Below are 24,372 nucleotides of genomic sequence, written 5' to 3'. Positions count from 1 at the left end.
CCGTGCCATTTGCAGCCTGTTAAGTCAAGCTTCAGGCTGAAGCGTCAGGATAAAATCTCTTTGCCTCCGTCTGCCAAGAACGGGCTAGAAAGGGATCGGCAGGAGAAATGGGAGTCGTTGGGAGTCAGGCGGCATACAAATTGAATAATAATTTTTAAAAAATATTTTGTTATCCCAACTAAGCTAGCAAGAGGTGTATGGGGGGAGGTTTTGTTTGTCTGTTTTTGATCGTACCTTTTTTTACATTTTTACTGGTGAGTCACTGGGCAGCATACAACTTTATTTTGTTTTTCGTGTTATCTTTTTTATCCTAGCTAAGCCAGCGAGAGTGTTTTTCCTTTTTTGTTTTTTTTCAAACTGGGGTGGCAATGTTTAATAAATAAATAGCCAATACGTCTGTAAATTTGGGCTATTCACGGCCCAAGGCATCGTGATGGGGCTGCCATTAAAGCGGGGGAGGTGGGTAAATTCCCGTGGGATTGGTTTATCGAGTCCTGTTAGCGCTGAAGACTAAGGACCGCCTCTGGGTTGGAGGTAGCGTGTTTTCCAACCCCAGGTTCAGGGGAAGGGTGTAGAAGGGGCACGTCTCCATCTCCTGCTTGGGAGCTTCCCAGACGCCTCTGGTGGGCCGCTGTCAGGAACGAGATGCTGGATTCAGCTGGTCCCTGGCCTGACCAGCAAGGTTGTCCTGGTGTCCTTGTTTGCAGGATACAGCACGGAGCATTCCAGGTCCTCCAGCCTGTCGGACCTGACCCACCGCCGGAACACGTCAACCAGCAGTAGCGCCTCGGGAGGTCTCAGCATGACGGTGGAATGCCCAGAGGGCGAACGGGAGCACAGGTTGGAGAGGCCGCCAAGACCCCCCAGGCCAAGCCTTTTGCTGGACAGATCTTCCCGGTAGGTCTCAACAGGCTGGAATCCCAGAGAAGAACATCTCTTTCATGTTAAAATACAGGTGGTCCTCGACTTACAACCATTTGTTTAACGACTGTTTGAAGTTACGACGGTGCTGAAGAAAGTGACTTGCAACCAGTCCTCACACTTGTGACCATTGGTCACATGATCAAAATTTGGGCACTTGGCAACCGGCCTGTACTTATGGTGGCTGCAGCATCTCGGGGTCACGTGATCACCATTTACAACCTTCCCTGGGGGCTTCTGACAAGCAAAGTCAATGGGGGAGGCCAGATTCACTTAATGACCGCATGATTCGCTTAACTGCAGCAAAAAAGGTTGTAAAATTGGGTGTGAGTCACTTAACGACCGCATCGCTTAGCAGCGGAAGTTCCGGTCCCAATTGTGGTCGTAAGTCAAGGACTACCTGTAAGTCTGGTACTAAGGTCATTCAACTGCAAATGCTGGGAACTGGTTGTCTGTTGCAAAGCCTGTCTCCAAACACCTCCAAACATGGGTGCCAGTTTAACGAGATAAATGCAGTGTATTTTCCCCCTCTACCATTTCTTTTTTCATGTCTTTTCCTGCAGAAGGAAAAAGGATTCTGTGGAAAGCCACCCGACATGGGTAGACGACACCCGGATCGATGCGGATGACATAGTGGAGAAGATCATGCAGAGTCAGGACTTCACAGACGTCAGCAACACGGAAGGTGAGATTTCTCACTTGCCAAGGAGACGTCCGCCCTGCTTTCCTTCGCTCCTTGCACAGTCTTCCAACTCCAAGGCCGGCTTTGTGGATCTGCCGTTTGCAACCTGGTGCCTGTGTGGGACTTCATCTCCCAGAATTCCTAGGCCCCGGCTGGGGGATTCTGGGAACGAGAATCCAACACCTCTAGCCGCACCTGTTTGAGAAAGGCTTAACGTTTTTGCCTCCTGAACCTCTCGGTGTTTCAGTCCTGTTCGTTTTTGTCTTCCAGATAGTAACCTGAGGCTGTTTGTGAGCAGAGACGGCACCACTACGCTAAGTGGGATTCAGCTAGCGAACAGGTACGGTCCTGGAGCAGGTGCCTTTCGAAAGGTTGGGTTTAAGCCTCGTTCCTAGGAGGAACGCCGGTGTTTCTAAGCGGGCTTGGACCCTCCACCTGTCCCCATTTCTTAGTTTCTTTTCTTTTTTTAAACCGCACGTCCTGCAGACACCTCTGGACCTGCGCATAACGCAATGCCTTTCTTCTCGTTCTCTCGTGCAGAGTCTCATCTGGAGTTTACGAGCCAGTGGTAATCGAAACCCATTAAATGTGAACAAGATGGGGTGCACCTGCTGGAAACCTGTCTCTGCAGTTAGGGTGGGTGCCCTTTCCTCCCCACCCCGCTTCTTCCTTCCTTCCTTCCTTTCTTTCTTTTTAATCTTCTCTGCACATAACATTCCGGGCAGGACTTCCCAAACTCCCCGACGTAAGCACTCCTCATCTGCCCAGAGGTACTCCAAAACAGGCACTTTATGTTGGGTCTGGGAAGAGGACTATATGGACTATATTCGGAAGGATCCGGTCAACGGTCCTGCCCCTTGCAAGCGCCCCCTTGGAGGGAGAGCAACTCAGGACTCAGCATCTCGGTGAGCGTGGTTCCACCAGTCCTTCCTCTTCCCACCGCCGAGTTACACCACTGTGAACGCTTCTTTCTCGCTGCCCCGTCCAAGAAAGCCTCCGATTGGAAAGAGAAGGATCGTTGCTAATCGAGCGCAGAAGCGCGACGGCCACAAGGATTCCGCGGCCGGCTCGTCCACCGCTCCTCTCTTGCAGGCCACAAGAAATGATCCCTCCAAGGGCTGGTAACGAAGGAACGAAGGCCCCCAGCTGCCGCACTAATCTTGACTTTGAGCCAGAAGCCTCCCCAAGCTCTGTCTTTCATAGGAAACGGCTTGTGTGCTTTGGGTCTCCTCGAAAAGGCTGTTTCGAGCATCCGTGGAAATCGATGGTTTTGCAGATGCAGAGTGCCGGTTCAGTCGATGTCCCCCTTCTCCTGCAGGACAAGGAAGGGGGCTGACTTTGGCCAGCTGCCATTCAAGGGGACTCTTGAAGAACCCCAAATGCGCCTAAGGAAAAAGCTTTGAAACGCTGGCGTTCAGCAGCGGGAACCGCTGTGGACTTTTTCATTTTTTAAAAAACGGTTGTTTTGGGTACCACGCAGTCACTGCTGCCAGGTGAGGGGGTGAGGGCCCCAAGCCAGTTGGGGCTCTGCCTTTGTATTGGAGGTGCAGTAGCAAAGCATTCCGCGTTAGCCCCAAGCATCGTTGCCTTCTAGATGCAAACCACGTTGGGTTAGAGTTCTTCTTGGCTCAGCTTTGATGTGGAACAGGGGCCTTGCTGCACTGAGAAGGTATCCAGGGCCTCCCTTCCCCCTGTCCAAGCCATGGTGGAGAGGTTTTGATTACAGCATGCCAAAAGTTTCGCCAGTCACTTGCTTTCCCACGGAGCACGTGGAGTCTGAGCAGGGTCCATAAGCAGTGAAACGAGAAGGGTAGAATTCTGAAGTCCTCGGTCAACTGGATGTCCTCAGCTGGGTTCTACCAGGTTTGGAGGGTGTGTAGAGGGGAGATTCCTGGGGCTGTCTTTCAATCAGATCGATGCTTCCTTGCCCTCTCCATCCAAATGTTGAGATTTGTGTAGGAAGGAAGTAGTTTCTGTGCTGTGTGCAGGAGCAGTGAAGCCGTGAGTTGGTTTTCCCCATGTTGCATCCTTGTTGTTTTCTTCTGGCCGCTAGATCTGGAAGCCTGGAGCGAAGGGTTGTTCCTGTGCAGTGTTCATCCTACACATTGGATTCTCCCACCCCTTCACCAGGGGTGGGAGAACTCAGTTTTTCCCCACTGCAAGACAGTAGCTAAGGGCACTGTGATCTTTTAACAACCTTGTGCTCGGCCTTGGTGCACACTTACACATTTCACACGGTTCAGCAAAGTGAGAGGGGCTGGCCTGGGGTTGTCATCTCCCCCACGCTCCCTTTAGACTAGTAACTGTGCTCTGAAGCAAGAGTGTGCAAAGGGAATTTAGGAGCAGGATCAAGAATTGGGAAGAGGGGCACCTGAGCATCCGGGCTAGGCCTGTGGTTCCTTGAGTGGTAGCAAGACAGTCAGTGGGTGAGGACCTGCCGAAAGTTGGGTTCCTCACCCAAACACTGTCCAGAACAGTTCTCTCCTATCTCAGCTGAGCTAGCCAAGGGTTGTATGAGTTGAACTCCAACCTAGCTAGAAGGCACTATGTTGGACAGGTCGGAGAGCTGCAAACCCTCCCTGAACATCACAGACTCTTCATGGCCTAGATAGAATGAGGAGAAACCTGAGAAAGGTCTAGAATCTCCAGGACAGGCCTGGAGAAATCCATGTGGAAGCTAGTGGCCTTCCGAAATCCTTGCACCACCATGACAGAAGATGCCCTCTAGTGAGCCGGGCATTGCAACCACGGTTCACGTGCATGCTTGCTAGGAAAGGCCTGGTGAGTCGGAAGAAGTTAGAAGTCCTCCTAACCCAACCTGAGATACGCCTGTTGGTCTTCAGTGGCCGGTCCCACCATGACGGTGAGGCGATAGAGCTTACTATTTTTTTCCCTTGTTGGCTAATTCTGCGGTTTAGGACATGGGTCACACATAGCAAAGCACTATCTGAGATAATTAACCTAGAGATGCCATTTGGAAAATGGTTCGTTTTAAATTGACATTCTTACACCACTGTTACCTTTTTTCCCCCCCTTTGATTTTGAAATGTATTGATTTTTGTTTATCAACCCAGCAGGCTGGTGTGTGTGTTGCGAATTTTGGAGGGGGGGGGAGTTGAAATCATTGTTTCATCGTTATATTATCTCTTGGGTGGTGGTTGATTGGGTTTTTTTGTTTTTGGTTTTAATGATGATGTCTAACTTGAGCAGAGTCTTGATTTCTCTCATTTCTTGCTCGTTGCATTCCTTCAACGCTTTGGGGTTTTTATTGCTCACCCACCCAACTTGGATCAAAGAGCCTTTGATTCTGGAATGGCACCGTGGCCGGGCGGGAGCAGAACTGGATTCTGTCCTCCTTCCACACACGGTGCCAGATGTGAAGACTTTGGGCTTGACGGTTCTGCAGCAGAAAACCTTTCGATGTTTTGATGAAAGGTTCTCGGAGATGAGGTGGAGCGGTTCCTGGAGGGGTGAGAAGCCCTCGGCTGGAAGAGCCCTCCCAGTGCTGCAGAGATGGTGATGAGACAATGATGATGATGTTCATTTCGGGTCAGTGACCAGATGAGAAATTTTGTGAAGCAGGTGTGGACAAAAGAGTCCTTCCCGTTTGTCTGGTGCAAAATGGCACGCTTCTCAGTTCCCCCAGTGCCCCCTCCAGTCTCTTCAGAGAATTTATTTCTGATTCCTTTTATTAACACTGTCAGTTTCTTTTCTTTTTTAAAGTAGTTTGGGTCTCCGCAGTGACACACTCCCAAATGGCCTTCTCCTTCTCCTTCTCCTTCTCCTTCTCCTTCTCCTTCTCCTTCTCCTTCTCTTGCTGCTGCTGCTGCTGCTCCCCCTCCTCTCCTTCCTTCCTTCCTTCCTTCCTTCCTTCCTTCCTTCCTTCCTTCCTTCCTTCCTTCCTTCCTTCCTTCTCTGATTTCCTTCCTTCCTTCCTTCTCTGATTTCCTTCCTTCCTTCCTTCCTTCCTTCCTTCCTTCCTTCCTTCCTTCCTTCCTTCCTACCTACCTACCTACCTACCTACGCTTCATTCTGCAGTTAATCTTCCCCTTCGGAAAAAGTTTAAAAAGAAAAAAAACTTGATTGATGCAGCTGGACTGCACTCACGTTGTGAACCTCTGGAAGGTGCTCTCCCCCATCCCGCCCCCTAGGTACGGATCAAGACGCCCCTCCTGGAGAGGGGACCCAGCGGAGAGCAGATCTCTCCTTTGCATGATCTCAGGAGCTGCTAGAAGAAATGCCATCTTCCTGCTCTGTCTGCCACCCTCAGAGTTGGCTGTCATTGCTTCTTACGCCCTGTGGACAGGGCTGGTCTCTTAGAGGCACAATCCCCAATCTCCCTGACTGGTAGCAAAAGTTTGTGGCTGTCCAGTTCTTCCCCACCCAAAATACCTTATTCCCCCCTCTAGCCAACTTCCAAGCTGTAACCTTACTTCTTCCCTGCCCAGCTCCCAAGGACGAAAATCCTTTCCCTTCCCTCCTTGCAGAATAAAAGGAACTTGGAATGTAAAAGAAAAAGCTCTAATTCTTTACCTTGCTTTAAGAAGTAACGTTTCTTAGTTTTTCGTTGGTTTCTAAGCCCATATTTTTCAGGGGGTTGAAAGAAAAAGAGAAGAAATCACATTTATTTTCTTGGAAAATTAATGAAACTTAGAGATTCAAAAGGCACGCTCGATTTATATTCAGATATTTCTATAGCAGGAAAGATATTTTTGGAAGGGAGAGAAAAAAAAAACAGGACTATGCAAACTTTAAGATAAAGAATTGCCGGAAGAGAGAGTTTTACCGTGTTCTGAATTTTGAAATCTTAAAGCAGATAAAAGCTGAAATATGCTGCCATCCTTAAAAGCATTTATAGAAAAGGTTATAACTAGGGTTTTTTCCCCCACCCCGCTGCTCCATTTTCAAATATATTTTGAAAAGTTTGGGGCCTGGAGAAGAATCAGTCGCAGGTCTGCATATTCCCCCACCCAGTTTTAACTCTCTTCTACTATTTATCATTTTTGTATTGGATGCTGTGCTGTCTTTGACTCAACCAGTCTTGTTCGTATTCTCTGTTATCTGGTTCCTGATGTAGAGAAGCCACAGTTATTAAAGAAAAAAGAAAAAAAATCACTATAAAATCAAATGTCATAACGGTTTTGGGGGGAAACGAAATAAAGGTTGGGTTTCCTTTGGTACATCACGCTGGGTGTCTGGGCTGTTCTTTTCATCGCGTGCCGCGTCTCCCTGCCAAAATCTTTGCATGCACACGGTTGCTTTCAACTCCCGGAGATCACGTGGATGCAACTACCTACAACCAGGTTGTTTTCTTAAAGATAATGCAGAAACGGTGTGCTGTTGCCGTCTTCCAGGGCTGTATGTTTTGTTTACATCCTATCGTGGCCTCTCCTGGTGGTGTCCCATCCAAGAATTGATCACATCCACCTCTGCTATGTATTCAGACATTTTTTCATCGTTGTTTTAGCTAATCCACTTGGATAAAACCACCTTTCTTAGCCAAAAAGGTTCACAGGCCCATTTATTCAAACATCAACAGTCAGATTCTGTCCTTATGCTTACGAAGGTGTAGCAGGCAAGGGAGTGGAGTGGGGAGGGAGGAGGAAACGTCAATTTCAAATCATTTCTAGGCTGCTGGGTTAGGGAAGGCTGTCTAGCCTCTTCTGAGAATTGCGGACAAGTAACCCAATCGTCAGGATGTTTTTAGTCCTTCTCAAGGGGAGAATCTCAGCGTTACTAGAAATTCTGGCAGGAGCTGTGATGCATCTTTTCTGAAAACTTTCAACTATTACTGCTGCAAGGGCTTTCAGCTGGTAAATGATAACATATTTTGCATTTGGTGGTTTAAATGCCCAATCTCTTAATTTTCTGAGACAGCAGTATTCTCTGTGATGTACTAATTAGGACAAACTAGGGTTTCTCATTGTAATTCTGCAAAATGTCTTTAAGTTAGGAAAATCCTTAAAGGTGGACTCTTCCTGAATCCGTGTTCAATTATGTATCCCATTATTTTTTTTCTTTTTATCTCTGAAGTACATACCCTGTATACATTCACACATGCTTTTTATTATTAAATATGGAGAAGGTATACAAGCAATACAGATTTAAACAACAGTTAAAGAGTATTTAAAAAGTGCAAAAAGAAAGCTAGGGATTAAAAAATAAACATTTTTTGATCCCTCGCTTGCTGCTTGTGCTCTTTTTATAATTTTCCAATAACAATTAAAACACAGTTACAATTTTCCAATATACCGCTGATGAATTGTAAGCAATTGCTTTAAAAAACTCAGAATCAGGACTAAGCAAGGATAAATATCGAGAACTGCAGTCGACACACTGAATTGCCAGGTCAAAACTGAAAACCTGTACTCATTTAAATATCCCATGGAATTAAAATATAGACTCGGTACATGAAAAACCCAAATTTTGGATATGCCACAAATGCATGCATTGATACGTACATGCTGGCTGGGGAATTCTGGAAGTTAAAATCCACACACCTTCAAATTGCCAAGGCTGAGAAACACTACTCTAGACGGTTTGCACGGAGCAAAGGAAATAAGATTTTTATGAACGTTACCCAAAGCTGAACTTCACTGCAGAAAAGGGAAAGGGACTACAACTTTTTTAAAAATTGCAATTGTTAGAGGTTTGCCAAAATGTGCTGTTTTTGTACTTGGCAGTGAAAGGGTGCAGTGAGTTGCACACACACAAATGCACCCCCGTACACACGCAAAGCCCCCAAAAGAGTAAAACCAGATATATAATCGTCTAGTGCTTAAAAAAAAGGAAATCTTTAGGTTGGAAAGCATGGGTGCAAGCAGGAAGAGCAGTGAACCTCTGCACCCCAGATTTTTAAAAAATGCCATGCACGAAATGAGGCAATGGTGCAATGCAGGAATATCTGAACGCACTCCCCAAATTTCAATATTGCCTCCTTTGGGTCAAGGGAGAGAGAAAACAAAAGTAGGAAGAAAGGGCAAATGTAGAATCCATACTAAAACAGCAATGGATCCATTCTGAAGATTTTGACCACTTTTCCTCTAAAAGCGTGTGCATGCACCAAACTTCCATTTTCCTATCAACAACAACCCTGCGAAGTAGACTGCACAGCGACACGTGATCTGCCCCACGTCACCCTCTGAATATCCAGACAGTTGGAAAAGCTGTACTGCATTTCCCCATGGCTTTTCCTGAGCAGCTCCCCCAACATAAATAATTTTTTAAAGTAAGCCCGGAACATGCCCGACGGGTTCAGTCTGTACTATTTAATAAGTCTATGATTGCCCGGGGAGTTCTCAACGTTCACGGAAGTCCAGTCGCTACACGGATGCCCCTCTAGGAGCTTTCTCTTGCCCGAACTCTACTGGCCGCGGGACTTTCGCTCGCCCTCTTTCGGTCCCTCAGTCCTGATTGGCCAGCGTAGCCGGAAGTCGGTCATCCTTGGCAAGATTGCAGAGCAAACGTGCAGAAGAGCGAGGTCGGATTGGCCGATTGCAATGGTGAGGCTTGTTTTTGCGAGGGCGGGCAGCTTTCCTTAGGGTCCGGTTTTGCGCGGGGGGGGCTTTTTTGCTTTCTTGGGGAAAGCGATTGCATTGGGCCCGGGAGGGAGGAGAAAGTGGAAAAGCGCAGTGTTGTGTGTGTGTGTGTTCATTGACTCGCCTGGCTGGCTTTTGCTACACTGTCTCCAGTTGTGTTTGCTTAAGCGACTTCAAAGCGCAGGAGGTTTACAAACCCGAGCAGGATCGCGGGGGACGGAGAGTTGCAGGGTGTATTTTTGTACATTTATTTATTTTTGGGGGGCGGGATAACACCGACCCCTCCACCTTTCGCTTCAGCAGTTCTTTCATTTGCCAAAAAAGGCACAGGAACATAATTTGGAGGGGGGGGAGGGAGTTGTGTGCCAGATTAGGGTTTAAGTCAGTTCCTCGACTCCCCCCCCCCACAAAACAACCTGGTTTTCCAGATGTTTTGAGCCACAGTTCCTATGATGCCCAACCATCAGGTATTATTACGGTTGGCCGCACAGTCAGCCAGATGTTTAGGCTGGATTTGGCATTTTTGTCCACCTGTCGAGTCCTTGGGATAGGCAGATATTGTGGTTTGATGGTAAATAATAATAATAATAATAATAATAATAATAATAATAGTTGTTGTTATTATTATTATTATTATTATTATTATTATTATTACGGTTGGCCGCACAGTCAGCCAGATGTTTAGGCTGGATTTGGTATTTTTATCCACCCATCGAGTCCTTCCCAAGGACCTGGGATAGGTAGATGTGTATTATTATTATTATTATTATTATTATTATTATTATTATTATTATTTCGATATGCATGGCCACCCGTCCCCTCTAAGCGACTCTGGGAGGAATAGGAACAGGAACTGAAGCCCAAGTGGGAGGAGGAAGGCATCGCCCTGGGCCAAGGCAGATGTCCTCTGCGGGCTCCCGACCCCGGGCTCGGACCTAGCAAGCCTTTCTGTGGCTTCTAAATGAGCGCTTCTTCAGATTCTTATGGTGGAACAGGCTGGTCATTTAAGGCAATGGCTATAGCTGCCGGCCACTGCTTGCTCACCCCTTTTTAGAATTAGTCGTGCCTATTTAACAGAGCCCCAAGATCTAGGTATATTCTTAGCTTTCCTGTCTATTTTGGTCAGGAGTGAAATAAACGTTTCTTCTGCTTTTTTTCGGTTTTCAGGCCACGGTGGGGGACCAACTCGTTGGGTATGGCTTGGTGACCTTCAGTCTCGTTCTCTTTGTCTACTATACCATCTGGATTATTGTACTGGTACGTCCTGAGTTTTCTCGAGCGTTTGATGGATGGATTATGTACCATCAAGTTGTTTTCTACTCCTAGCAACCACATAAATAGATTTTTCTCTATTCATCTATCCCTAACCTGTTCTTTCAGGTCTCCAACGGTGCCCCCATCAGTCCCTCCACCTGGCTCCTGGTTCTCCTCTTCTTCTCCTTCCTTCCACCTTTCCCGACATTTTTTTCCTTTTCCAGAGAACTTGAACATTTACTGCATGAGTATTTTTCCTTTCCTCTTAAACAGCGATGAACAACCCGATTCCCCTTCACCTATTTGGGGCTAGCGCACCCAGGAGTCCCACAACTCAGCCTGACCAGGGCTTGAAGTTTATAGGATTGGTAGTCCAAAACTTCTGGAGGTCAGCCAGTTAAGTAGGGATTTGAACCGGAGTCCTAATCCGCCGACCTTAATCCCCATGAAACATCCCTGGCAGGTGGCTTTTGAACACATGGTGCTTGCAAGCGAGAGGCGCAGCTAGGATTTTAGAAAGAATTTGGCTGCCTGAATATTCTGGAGGTTGAAAGTGTCTTCCAATCCCCCAGCAAATATCTTGAGGTTTGAATCTGTTTAGCCCTTCTCACGCAGCAATAGCTTCCGATCCATCCTAGCTCTGTTTTGAGGTGTGAGGATCGACCAGGTAGCGAAGCCCCAACTAACTGAAGTAGGCGATGGGTGGTTTTAAAGCATGATAAAGAGCTTTGCATCCTGTATAAATCCACCCAATGGGAGGTCTTTTCAAGAAGCCCCAACTGCAAACCCCGTTATCTGCAGAAGGCATGTTAAGAGAAGTTTCTCTCTTTCTGGGACCCGCGGGAAGGTTCTCCTCTGCTCCCTGCAGACGCTTTCTCTCTTCCTCCGCAGCCCTTCATTGAGAGCGACCACCTGATCCACAAGTACTTCCTGCCACGAGAATATTCCGTGATCATTCCTGTGGTGGCCGGCCTGCTCCTGCTGCTCTTCGTGGGTGAGTCTCATCACAGTTCTGGGGCTGCTGAAGAACCGGGGGCTTGGAAGAGGATAGGAAGCCGTTGGAAATGCTCCACAGCCTGGCTAGACCCTCTTCCTTGCCAGCTTCTGTCTCGTTTCCCTGACCCGCTCAACTTTTCATAAGTGATTTATTCATTTAAAAGGTTTGTCTAGCCGCCCGTCTTGCAGCGCGCAACTCTGGGCGGCTAACAACAGTGAGAAAACCCCAAACCGTGAAACCAACGTGAAAAAAAAAAGAAGGAAAGGAGAAGAAAAAAAAGAATATCAGGCCCCAATCCATAACTCCACCCATTCACCTCTTCAATCCCCAGGATCCAGCCTTACTGTCCCAGGGCCTGGACAGCAGTTCCTCTCCGTCTGAGTTTTCATTAAGCGTCCCCTTTTTCTCAGTGACCCACCTCTGAATTTTGAGTGCCTTTCTCATTGCAGAACTGGCATAAAAGGAGACCTGGAATGCCTTTCTTTTTCACTTGTGTTCCTGCACAGGAGGGAACAACTGACAATATTCTTTCTTTATGGAAAAAAGGACGCCGACCAAAATCCCAGCCTAATCTTGGTTTTGATTTCGGAGTCCTCCCCCCTCCAACTACTGCAGGAAAATAGATTCAAGTGTTTGGGGGCTCGTTTCTCGACACCACTACCAAGACTAGTCTGGCTGCTCTGAGCTAAAATGCAGATCAGGATGATTGTGACAGGAGACAGGATGTTCTCTGTTAGTGTGTTAGTGGGTGGCCTTTTGCTCAGTAGCAAGAGGATAGTAACCAGGTTGGAAAAATGTGTTTCTTCTCTTTTAGAAAACCACAGCCCTTCAGTGTGGCGTTTGCAGGCTCGCCATCTCTAGAGGTTTTCTCTGGAGGATAGTTTCATTAGCTGCCCTGCCCTTCGCAGAGGGTTGGGCCAGATGATCTCAAATCCTGGCCCGCTAGAGTTGCATGATTCAGTACGCAGATTGGAAGAGCTGCAGCAAATTACCACTTTCTTGCAACCCCTCTGTTCCCCGTTGCCTGGGCCAGGCTGCTAAAAGTTTGCTCTTTCTCTCTGTGCCTCATTAGGAACTTTTATAGCCGTTGTGATGTGGAAGAATCAGAAATCTGCAAAAAAGTCTGCCTGAAGAGAGGGGAAGGGGAAGAGGATGGAGGAGAAGCTCACGGGGCAGGGTTTGGGGGAACTGTTCAGCAATTGGCAGACCCTGGAAAGTTGTTTTGGAAGCCAAGGGTCAGCCCGTCATCCCACCCCAGACCTTGGACAGTTTCCAAGTTGTGAACCAAAGAGATTCAATGCTGTTTCTCCTGGAGGGATCCCAAATATGCGCACGGCTGAATCTGAAGTCACAGAGCTGCGGTTTCACCTGATCTCCTTTTAGGGTCCAAATTTAGCCTGGAAATTCTACTAGGACTGAATTTTACCAGCCCCGTTGTACTGGTTTTTTGTTTTTTTTTAATCCTGCTTTTCTCCTGCATCTCTCTTCTGGCTTTGTCCTGCTTTGAGTTTCTGGACTGTGTTTTTCTTCTTCGTATGAGCACCAGTTGAGCATAAGGGATGTTAGAGAAGAACATCATCCTTTCAAGGTTGCCCTGCTGTTTTCCAGCATGGGGAGAGACGCATTCTTGTCTCGGCTTTGTTACACAGTTAAAATGTGATTAAAAATATGGTCCGTTCCTTTCCCCTAAAAATGATTTAAAAAAAACTTCAAAAGACTTGTTCCAAAGTTTCTTTTCGGCTCGCAAGCACCCCCTGCTGGTGTCCTGGATAAATCTCAGCTCAGAGAAGTTGTCTTCTGGAGGAATCCGGGAGTCGCCAAGCCGATAAAGACGTTGTGCGATGCTGCGCTACGGTATCTCTCTCCCATCATTTCTTTAATTCTCTGCCCCAAAACAAGCAAAGTAAGGTGGATTAATGTTTGTGCATTTGCATTAATAGTTCAGACAGATTCTGAAATACAGAAAGGTGCCCAGGGCCACAAAAGGGGGCCCCTGTTCAGATGTTCTCCTCCAACAAAACATTTCGTGATCTCGCTTTCTGCAATATAGACACAGATTTCATTCCTCAGTATTCAAACCTCAGCTTTCTCCCTTCTGGACCTGGTTCTGCTAAGAGGCCTGATAATAAAAATTTTACTTGTGTTGATTCGTTTTTCTGCCTGTTGTGCTCCCATGTGCCTCTCTGCTCTTTGTTTGAGAATGAAAGGGGTGTGTAGGTTTGGGTGGGATATTCCAGGTCTCCGTCATCAGTCCATTTGCATTTTACCAAATAAGTTTCTGGTCCTTATGGACACCAAGCAGGCAGAATTCTGCCCTGTTAAGAAGGAAAATGATTCCTTAAGAAAACAGAACCTGATTCTGCAAAGTAAAGCAGGAAGGAAACAACTTGAAACAAAAAACTGGAAAGGTTGTAAAAATGATATTGGGGGGCTGCAGGGCAATGAGATTAGAGTTTTGCTAGCAAGACACCGCTGTATTAGAGTATTCCATGCATTTAAATGGATTTAAGCCAAGCTTTCTCTTAGTAGAGAAGTATTTGAATGTTCTTGCTGGAATTTATCCAGAGGCAAGCTCGTTAAGCTGCATACAGAACCTTCTTTCCCCCAACGAATTAAAAAAGAAAGCTGGCTTCACACCACACACTAAATGAGGTGAAAATAGGATTAAGTGGTTTATCATTCAAGCCTCGAATGGAGATGAAAACAGCCATCGCTGTAAGCCACAAAGAGTTCAGTTGGATACATGCGACATCAATCAAAGGAGAGGCCTTTTCTTAACCCGGGTTTATCATGGGGTGTGAAATTGACGTTAACAGTTGGATCAGGGAAAGGACCACAAATAAGGGTCAGCACCTCTATTTTGTACAAGAAGATCCTGGGTTCAAATCTGGACATCTGCCGCCTAAACACCCGGCAGGAAAGGCTCGACTTAGACAAGCCGTTTAACCTGGCATCGTTCCCACATCCTCCCTCCGCGTGGCTCGATCTGCCTTCTGGGGTTTGGGCATCCTTTCAACCTCCCTGCAACTTGCTTACGTTTTCTCTCCTCCTGCAAGGTTGGTGTTCAGAGATCTAAGACTGAAGGGGGGAATTTTGACCCTCCTCCCGCTTGGTAAGTTCTCCCCGTCCCCTTTTCTCTTTGGATCCAATGGGCAGAACCAAACTGAACTGACGGACAGATATTTCCAGCCAAACCACTTGCTCCGGGCTGTTTCTCTCCTGTCCCTGCATTGCTGCAAAAACCTGATGCCACAAACGTCTCCGCGCATCTGGCTGCCCACAGTGCAGCGAAGCGATGTGGTCCAGGCGGGTCACTCTGCGATTTCCGATCTGGCAGACGAAGCACCAGACGGTTGCAAGTTGCAGATGGGTTGACTCCCCCAAAGTTCAGCAAGTAGTCTCCCACTGCTTTGGGGATGAAGTTTCTTGTCTTGGTTTCCCAGAAAAAAGATGGAGGTGGTCCCAGGTGAGCTGGGGGGACGCAGGCCTAATGGGTAGGGTGGGGGAAGGAACCAAGAGAAATGAACCAAGAGAAACTCCGGATACATTTTGAGGAACCCCAAGATGCTTTCCCGGCTCCTTCCCTTCCCACCTTCCTGTAACTAAACTTTGAAACTTGGGTGGAGATGAGAAAGTTCTTTGTTCCCAGTTAGAATAGATTGATTTACCAGCTGTTTCTTGGCCAATCTCAGCTCCCTTCGATACCTGCCTGGGGATATTTTGGCTGGGCTGTTATGGACTCTTCTGGGTAAGTGAGAAATAAGTTCCATTGTCTATATGAGGTTGTTTCCCCATGGAAGTCACATCTCAACATGTTTTTTGACCTCCAGATGTCCGGCCTTCTGTGGTTGAAATACCACCACCACCCCTTTTTTTAGGGAAAAAAATCAAATAGGATTAGCCCATTTTCCCCCATATATACACACTTGCTCCACGTATTTCTGCAATAAGAACGGGGCCAAAGCTTTGCGTCTTGCAATTCGTTGGAATATGTTTATTCATGGAACATTTCCTCCCTGCTGTTCCATAGGGGTAGATCTAAAAACAAAGGATGGAAACTGGAAAAAGAAGATAAACCAAGCAGAATAAATGTGTGGGGCCAAGGACAGAGAGTGCAAGAAAAGAACGTTGTGCTTCCTTGTTGATCAGAATTTGATTTCCTTGTTGCAACCAACCATGGAGGTAAGTCCCTGGACCCTTGTCCAGGATCTTTCTTCTCCAAGTTAGAAGTGACTGTGGTTAGGTTTCTCTCTGCTCCCTCTTATACCCAACAGGATCAAGGTGGGGTTATTTTGAGTCTCTTTCTCACGCTCCCTCCATTCCCAGGACCGAGCGGTTATTTACTTTCTCCTTCCTTATCTCTTAACACTTCGGCTGATGGTTCTTGCATTCTTCACCCGTTTGCTCCACCATCCTGTACAGCTGTCCATGTTTCCCTGCAACTGATATTGGCTGCCCTCCCCACTCTAGAAGTAGCCTTGGGCCTTCAAGACTGAGCGCTCTTAATAGACCTCCACGAAGGCCCTTTAAAGCTAAGAGCCACCATCTCCTCCTGCAGCAATGTGTTCCCCAGGCGAACTCCTTCTTTAGAAGGGGGCCGCCAAGGTTGAAACCAGTCTATTGGGTTGGATCTGCCAACCGCTCTGGGGGCTCTGGTGATGGAATCTCAGCAGGTTCATTGACTGACGGTTAAACACCCACTGAGTTGTCCCACTAGGAATCCCCAAAGGGTTCCATAGTTTCTAGGGAGACAAGAACCATCAAGTGATCACTGGGTGATTTTTCCCAGTGGTTCCCCTGGCCTTCTGGCATCATGTCTTCAACACTGCAGTTGAAGGTATCCATAAGAATCTTCTATTCAGCCCTCTCGCCCTGCACCATTGCCTCTCTGAACTGGGAGCGTGCCTCTCTCTTGAACCCCCTGCCTCTCTGCATGGCTAAGCTTCCCCTCCTTCTCCCTTGCAGCCTAATGTCTCGTACCAAAGGAATCACCGGATGCTCTGGCGAATCCGCCAGCAATGGAAGTTGCTGGGCTTCTTTGAAATCAATGAGAAACATGAGTTTTTTGTACTGGCGTGTAGGCTGAAACAAGGGCTGAAGGCCTCCATTCAGATCACCATTGATGACCCAGTGGGCAAGGTGAGTTCCAGGAAGAATATGGAGTTTATTTTTCCATCCTTTCCATATAACAGACTTCTTGGGCAGCCTGTATCAGAGGATCCCTAAAAGATGTTGGGTGTCCATGGTTGTTCAGAGGATCAGATAGGAATGGATGTTCTTCCAACCCCATGACTTCCTCTCTCTTCTCTAGGAGTCCCTAAATCCGTCCGATTTTACCAGGGTGCTTAAGCAGATCCATGAGGTAGGCGCAGCCAAATTTATATTCCTTCTTATCCTATCAATACGAGAAGCAGAATGAAGCGTGCCCCAACTCAAGCAATGGCCAAGCTGCCCTTGAAACCAAGCGTCTAGATGACTTGGCAAGATTCAAGCAGGGAATTGGTTCTCCAACCTGGGGAGGGAACTGAAGCCCAGGTCTCTTCCGATGATCTTTTCTCTGTCTGGCTCTTGGCATGATTCCCCAGCTCCATTCTTCTGCAGGGTTACGAGATGAGGACCTACGCAGCTCCCGTCTTTGCCCGTTTCCGGCAATACCTTGGCATGTCAGATACCGATTTCCAAAGGTCCTTGTCGTGCGAGAGCTCCTATCTGCAATTCATCAGTAACTCCAAAAGCAGTGCGGACTTCTTCCTCACGTAAGGCAGCGGTCCTTCGGGGAAAGAGGGGAAGATGGGGACCTGCCCTCGGTCTCCCACCCCATCTATCTTGCCTTAGGCATTTCTTCTCTCCTTGGCAGGTTCGATAAGCGTTATTTCCTGAAGTCACAACGGAAGCGCGAGATCAGGTTCCTCCTCACCAACCTCCCCAAATACCTCGACCACATGGAGAGATACCCGCACTCCATCCTTGTGAAATTCCTGGGTAAGGCTGCGCCACCCGCTGACCAACTGGCCGGGCAGCAGAAGAGAAACAGACATTTCTGGCAGGTTTCGGAGGAAGCTGCCAAATCCTCTTCTCCAACAGAGTTTTTCCTCTTTTGCTCTGCCCCACAGGTATTTACAGCATCATTGCTCCCCAGGAGAAGAAGGTAGGCACTTTTTAAACTGCAGCCAAATTGGCAGTATATTATCAAACGTCTCAGGCTGTGAATGCTTAACACAATTAATTAAATTAAATTAAATTAAATTAAATTAAATTAAATTAAATTAAATTAAATTAAAGCCCAGCCCACTCTCAAACCCTCATCACCCTCGTTGTCATCTCCTGTTTTTTCCATTTAAAAAAAAGAGGATTTTCGCTGGCTTTCCTCTTGTATCTTCCCCCCATACAATTATATTTGCTGTCCTTGTGCAAACCAACGTTGGCTTTTGACCCTCCGATTTTCCTCTTGAGAGGAGGGCGATTGGAATTAACGGATCAGAAAACCCTACACAAGCCTTTCTTTTCCCCTTCTCTTGCCCTCCAAACATCTTGGATTACAATTCCCACCTGGGTGGCCTTGCTGAGGATGATGGGGCTTGTAGTACCACCCTGGAAAGCGGCTGGTAGGGGAAAGGCTAGTTTAGTTAATCAGCCAGTCATTCAACGGATCATTAACGCAGGGCGTAAAAATCCCACTAGGACTGAACGAGAACCTAGGGTAAGTCAGTATGTTTAATTAAGAATTAAAATGTTCTTTAAACATTTAATGCTTTTTAAGTAATGTGATGTAATTTCATTTATTAGATTTGTTATGGCTGCCCTCTCCAGAAGACTCTGGAGTAAAGCTTTTGTGGGGGGGCAAGGGGGGAATGCATGATTCCTTGGTCATTAGCCATTTTTAGTGAGCTGAATAAATAATAATAATAATAATAATAATAATAATAATAATAATAATAGACAAAATCACCATCAGTCCATTGCAAAACCAGCTTTACTTGGAACGGCTTATATCCTGCAACGATGCCTTTAACACCATCCAATAAGAACATCTGCCTATCCCAGGTCCTTGGGAAGGACTCGGTAGGTGGATAAAAATGCCAAGTCCAGTCTAAACATCTGGCTGACTGTGCAATCAACCATAATAACAACAACTTTTATCTTGTCCTTAGGAAACTTTATAAACAGTTATATCAAATGCAAACTTTTATGAATAGGGAAGAACTTTTAAAAGTGGCTTCTTTTTCGTCAAGGAAACAAGGTTTTTTTTTACCATTCTATACGAAGAAATAGGAAATCTGCTGTTTTAAAGATGAGACCATTTTAACGGCATTGGTCCCATTCACATATTGTTAATTATGTCGCTACGGCGAATAAATCTTACGCGTCTAAAGGAAAACAGTTGTGTGGGCCTTCACCGTTCTGACCTTGAAAAGGCCTGCTAATCGTTCTCCTAGATAGAGCGATGGAGATGCACGAGGGAGTGAACACAGACCCCCGAAATGCAACGGTTGTTTTTCTGGGGGGTTATTTCTGGATTTATTTCCAGAAGCCCCCATTCCGTGGTCTTCATCAATTTCCCTGCTTTGTTTTAAAAGAAGAGGTACAGCTGGGATGAGGGAAATGGAGTCTAGAGAAAAGAACTCCACCGTACCCGTTCACCCTTTCTGTTTCTCCCCGTAGAGGTATTTCATCATCATGCAAAGTATCTTCTACCCACATGAGAAGATTACCGAACGGTGAGTTCTCCACACGGGTTCTGAGTGATAGAAGATGGCTTAGCTTGGCTGGAGATTAGTGAGAGAGGTCCATGGGTGTGTCCTTGGACATTTATCCACACTCAGCTAAAAGACACGAGCATTAAGTTCAGTGCGATCAACAGACTCCTTTAGGACTGGATTCCTAGCAGAGATATTCCGTACGAAAGCTTTGCTGTTTGGGAGAAGATGAAGAACCTCTTTAGCATCAGCTAATGCTCCTCAACCTGGGCAATTTGCAGATGGGAGGACTTCAACTCCCAGAGTTCCCCTGCAATCATAGCCACAGCTGAGGATTCTGGGAATTGGAGGTTGAGAAACACTCCCCTATGAAGTGAGCTTTCTTTCCTAAAACCTATCCTTGCTACAAAATGGATCAACGTGGATTTATGCACCCCGTGACTTTTGTTCCGGCAGCTACGACATCAAAGGGTGCCAAGTCGGACGCTGGACAGACCCCACCCCGGATGGCAGTGAAATCATTGTGGTTTTTAAGGACTGCAACTTTGAAGACAAGGTGATCTGCCTTGGTAAGCTTCCGTACGCCGCCCTCCGTGGTACCTGAAGTCTCGGGTCAGCAGGGGTGGTCGTAATAAAATCATAAAACTGAACGCGCGCCAGGTATTTTATTCTGGCTAAGAACGCTCAAGGCCGTCATGAAGAGGTTTGGGCACCATGCCAAGACGAACACGAAATGTGATTTTATTTTGACTTCAATAAAGATAAATAAAGTCGAGTTCAGGTAGGGGCTTTCCAGACGCTTTTTATTCGGGGGCATGTAGCGTGTGCAGAACTGGAAACATGTCTAGTTTCAAACAGCTGTGGAGCTTGTTAGAACTCAGAGCATTTCCAACACAGCTAGAAAAGTTTTAGAATACTTCTGGTAAGGTCGGAGCGGCTTGATTTGAGCATTTCAAGCTGAAGACGTTTTGCATACCCTTGTTTTAAAAAGGACAAAGGTGCCAACATTTGGAGGGACACAAGGGCACCTGAGCTTCCCAGGGGATGAGAGGGCCGATCTGGCTCTCTCTGCCTTATGGGTCCTCGACTCCAGAGAGCATCAAACTCCCTCCTTCTCCCCTCCACCCAGATCAAGACCAGACATGGTTGGTGCAGCAAGTGAAGTTAGACACCCAGTTCCTCAAAGCTTTGGACGTGATTGACTACAGTTTCCTGATGGGGCTGCAACCTCTCCATGATGACGAACGGCTTCTGAACAAGACGCTGGCCGATATCTTAGCCAGGACGAGACTGTGAGAGTTTGGGCCAGGAGGAGGGCAGGTGGGTGGGTGGGTGGAGAAGCTCCACACGCTAAACTCTGAACCTTGGCACACAAACCATAATCAAAACCAAGTCAATCCCATTAGCCTCCACATCATCAGAAGTCTGCAAGATCAGATAGCACGAACATAAATACTGCAGTATGTTCACTGATTGATTGATTGATTGATTGATTGATTGATTGATTCATTCATTCATTCATTCATTCATTCATTCATTCATTCATTCTCTATCTTCCAACAGCTCCTCAGAATTACTTCATGGCTTAACACAATGTTTCATAACCTTGACAACTTTAAGATGGGTGCACTTCAACTCCCAGAATTCCCTAGCCAGCATGCTCAAAGATGGGTGGACTTCAACTCCCAGAAGTTGTTGAGCAACTTCAGGATGCTCAAAGATGGGTGGACTTCAACTCCCAGAAGTTGTTGAGCAACTTCAGGATGCTCAAAGATGGGTGGACTTCAACTCCCAGAATTCCCCAGCCAGCAAGCTGGCTGAGGAATTCTGGGAGTTGAAGTCCACCCATCTTAAAGTTGCCAAGGTTGAGAAACACCGCCTTAACATACTGCTTCCCCTTGTTCTAAATCTCGTAGACATTCACAACAGAGCAATTCAAATCCAGTGCTACACGCATTAAGTTAGAACAATACGTATCAAAGAAAGATCCTTAAAAACAAAGTGGGAAGGAAATAAAGTCAAAGCCTTCATCCAACCAGGCAGCCCCTGAAAGGTAGAAAGGTGGCCCCTTATTCATTTCTGGCAGTGAATGAGACACACACACCAACACCCCAATGGGCAAAATCAGTGGCACACGTCTGACCTTCCTCTTCCTTGCTACCAGGTCCATCAACTATGACTACCGCCACCGGAGCATCGCCTCGGGGACATTTGATCGCGGAGGCCCTTCCAGCTCCTCCTTCACCACCATGCCCAGCTCGGAGCAGATGCAAGTGCTGTCTCCAGATCTCTTGTCTCCCTACCCGAAACCCAGCATGGACCGGTCACCGGAGCAGTTGTTCAGGAGCGAGGGCTTCATGCGGGAAGTGCTAAGGCCGTACTTGATGCAGAACAGCTACGACGACATGAGCTGCATCTTGGGAGATGTGGTGCACTCGTCCAGCCTCTCCATCTCGTCCAGCGAGTTGTTTGTCACGCAGCATCGCCGGATCCTGCCCGCTTCCAAAAACCCTTTACACACATTCGACGGTCCGGACTACCGCTATTTTGTGGGGATCGTTGACCTCTTCACGGTCTACAACTTCCGCAAGAAGCTGGAACATCTGTGGAAGAGCATCCGGTACCGGGGCCAACAATTCTCCACGGTCGAGCCTTCCTATTATGCCCAGAGATTTTGCCAGTGGGTGGAAGACCACACTAAATGAACTGGAGAGGAGAAGCTGGGGCAGTTGCAGCTGGAAGTGGGGAACTTCCTCCACCCTTTCTCCAACGTTCCCCCGGTCCCTGCAGAAATACGGAATAAGTATCAAGTTCCAACACAACAAATTACCTTTTGTGATTGTGCTGGTGACCTTTTCGCTACCAGGAGATGGCATCTGCCAGTGAAATTCCTTGCAATATGCCACTTGGCTGAAAGGGTGGGGGACAGGTTTCCACTAAGCCTGGAAGCTCATTGGGGACAATCGAGGCCATGAAACTGCACCTTTGCAAACACTGGCTTGACACCTCAGCCCCATGGACATTGCAATCAGCGGCTCTGTGTCTCTCAAACACAGAGTTGCAGGAGGACGACCAGGGTTCCCAGATCTGTAGATGGAAGCCATTGTCCCAGCATTTCTGAAAGGCAAGAGTTGGCACATCCATCTTGGTGCTCTGAAGGCCAGCCCAATCCAGATGGTGAAAAGCAGGAGTGTGGGGCCATCAAGGGCTCCCTCCTCAAACAATTAGGCCCCCAACCCATTAATGGCAAAGAGAGGAGATGTGCTTGGATTTGGAAAAATAAAGGGCCTCCAGAGAAAGTCCTGGACTTATTCTTTAAAACCCAGAAAATGCCACCTTGGAAGTTCTTTAAGGATGGGTTCTGCCCCTCAGAGACTGCTTCCCCCGTGCACTCACTACCCCAGGGGATCAGAAGGGGCCTGTGGATGGTCTTGATGCTGAATGATGGGGCGCCTTTGCCAAGGTGACTTTGGGGGAGGTCCTTGGCCACTCCCCCCTTTGACATCATGTCTTGATTTTTCTCCACGGGTCACTCTTTTCTTTTGTCCCCACCCCAGAAAGGTGAATGGCAGTTGCCTCACCTTTCCATTCCTCTGGCCGGCTTCCTCGCCGCTCCCTGACCCAGAGAACCCAATGAATGGGCAGCACAGCCCCTTGGCCAGCTGCTGCACCTTGGCAGAGGCCCGAGGAGCCTCATGCCAGCACTAGCCCCGCTCTCTAAGTATATGTGGCTGATGGCCCGCTCGAAGCTTGCAGCAGGGTCTGCACGGTGGCGCCAGGAAAAGGAGGGGGATGTGTGGGGCGAGGAAAGTGCGTTTTTGGACACACACAGGTGTGGGGTGACACACATCAACCTGGGGATTAAACGTCCAGAGAGTCAGTGCAGAGCAAAGGCGACTGACTCACGTTCACTTTAATGAGGCGAAAGGGAAGGAATGCAGGCAGAAAATTGATGCAAAGCCTAGCACTCCTATTCTTCTCCTGGGGACAGCCGCTTCTCCATGTCCCCAAGGATCGTGAATTAGGAAAGGGGTAACAGCATGTTTTGTAACCTTTTGCCACCCACGGGACTGAGTCATCTGGGGCCTGTGACGAATAGGGCAATCCACGCTGCTCCTGATCAAGGCTATCTGTCTACCTGCCTCCCAGCCAACCAGCCAGGCAAACCTGCCCCTTTCCCAGTTACTCCATTCCCTTCTGTGTTTCCTTCGCCATGTCTTGCCCCCTGGCACTGGAGATGCTCAGCCTCGCTTTCTGCCTCCCTCGTGGCTGCAGATCTCATTGACGGCTTTATCTGATGCCTTGAAGTTGCCAACTTTTGTCTTCAATTTTTTGGTTTTGTTTTGTTGCCAGTTCCAGCAGCCTCGTCTCCTTGGGACAGGCATGGAGACGGGCCGCTTGGCTCCCTCCCAGGGCACAGTTCAATGTGTATTCCAGAGTAAAGTGGCCGCTGAAACCACCGACTTTCTCAGGTTATGAGAGGAGGAATCAAATCTGTGAAGAATGCTGGTGGCCGGTGGAGGTGGGGAATAAAGGCACTGCACCTGAAAAGGTATTTTGCATAGAATGAAGGTGTCTGTGTGCATAAAGACCAAGCATGAAAGGAAGAGAAGTTTGAGGAAACATCTCCAGAAGAAAGTGAGTCCTAGTGTCCTGTTTTCACTGTAGCTGCTCTTTGGAATGACAGCTATGGGTTCATTTAAGTTCATCCCAACCAAACTCTGCATGTTGGGTAAACCCAACCCATGTGTCACCTAAAACCAGGCAACCAATAGGGTGCCCACCAACGCCTTGGACTTTGATGGCCATCGCTGCCAGATGACCCAACTATGACACAGGATTTGGGGAACTGTAGTCCAAGGCCCCTGAAAGTCTAGGGCTAGTAGTTTACGATGCACACCCTGGATGGCCACATGAGGGCAGCCAAGCAACATGGGAAACCGATCTCTTTGGCGCCCTCCCCTGGTCTTCTCCAGTTTTGCTGCCTTGGAAAGAAATTCGTGGACATAAGCAGAGAACTTAGTTCTGCTGCTGGGGTGGGAGCAAGCATGCCCATGTGGACTTGCAGGGCACCCTGGACTGCGAGCGAGCCAGCCCCGCCCCAGCTTAGCGTCTTGTGTGAACTGGGCCCACCGATTCAGCACCAGGAAGCGCGGGTTGAAGCACATCATGCGCGCGGAGGCAAGCGAGGCGAAACGAACCTTTCCTTCCTTTCGTTTAATGCGCGGTGTGCTGGTAGTTGCACAAGCCACGGCTCGCTCTCGTTCCCAGCAGCCGTAAGAG

General features: G+C 47.7%; 3 protein-coding genes across 3 annotated transcripts in view; all 3 read left to right on the top strand.

Moving 5' to 3' along the window:
* The window catches only part of EEIG1 (estrogen-induced osteoclastogenesis regulator 1), a 32,963-nt gene extending 26,175 nt beyond the window's left edge, over positions 1-6,788 (top strand). The window contains exons 9-12 of the mRNA XM_025167408.2: positions 708-897; positions 1,485-1,606; positions 1,874-1,943; positions 2,144-6,788. Coding sequence (XP_025023176.1) covers positions 708-897; positions 1,485-1,606; positions 1,874-1,943; positions 2,144-2,189 — 428 coding nt within the window. The 3' untranslated portion in view covers positions 2,190-6,788. The remainder of the gene's footprint in view (positions 1-707; positions 898-1,484; positions 1,607-1,873; positions 1,944-2,143) is intronic.
* Positions 6,789-8,976: 2,188 nt separating this feature from the next.
* On the top strand, positions 8,977-13,537 carry DPM2 (dolichyl-phosphate mannosyltransferase subunit 2, regulatory). Its single transcript, XM_088146925.1, has 4 exons — positions 8,977-9,105; positions 10,309-10,398; positions 11,287-11,389; positions 12,465-13,537. The coding sequence occupies exons 1-4, from the start codon at positions 9,103-9,105 to the stop codon at positions 12,521-12,523; spliced, it is 255 nt and encodes an 84-aa protein (XP_088003051.1). The 5' UTR covers positions 8,977-9,102; the 3' UTR covers positions 12,524-13,537.
* A 136-nt stretch (positions 13,538-13,673) lies between these two features.
* On the top strand, positions 13,674-23,495 carry PIP5KL1 (phosphatidylinositol-4-phosphate 5-kinase like 1). Its single transcript, XM_025170677.2, has 11 exons — positions 13,674-14,858; positions 15,423-15,574; positions 16,358-16,531; positions 16,704-16,754; positions 16,994-17,148; positions 17,250-17,374; positions 17,506-17,540; positions 19,055-19,110; positions 19,546-19,658; positions 20,219-20,381; positions 21,254-23,495. The coding sequence occupies exons 2-11, from the start codon at positions 15,482-15,484 to the stop codon at positions 21,792-21,794; spliced, it is 1,506 nt and encodes a 501-aa protein (XP_025026445.1). The 5' UTR covers positions 13,674-14,858; positions 15,423-15,481; the 3' UTR covers positions 21,795-23,495.
* Positions 23,496-24,372: the final 877 nt, after the last annotated feature.

The sequence above is a fragment of the Python bivittatus genome, unplaced genomic scaffold, assembly GCF_059951505.1.
Source record: "Python bivittatus isolate LINGU-HERP-01145 unplaced genomic scaffold, Pbiv_v1 ctg000160_np1212, whole genome shotgun sequence".
NCBI lineage: Eukaryota > Metazoa > Chordata > Lepidosauria > Squamata > Pythonidae > Python > Python bivittatus.
Note: the sequence above shows the minus strand (reverse complement) of the source record. Positions and strands in the feature narration are given on the sequence as shown.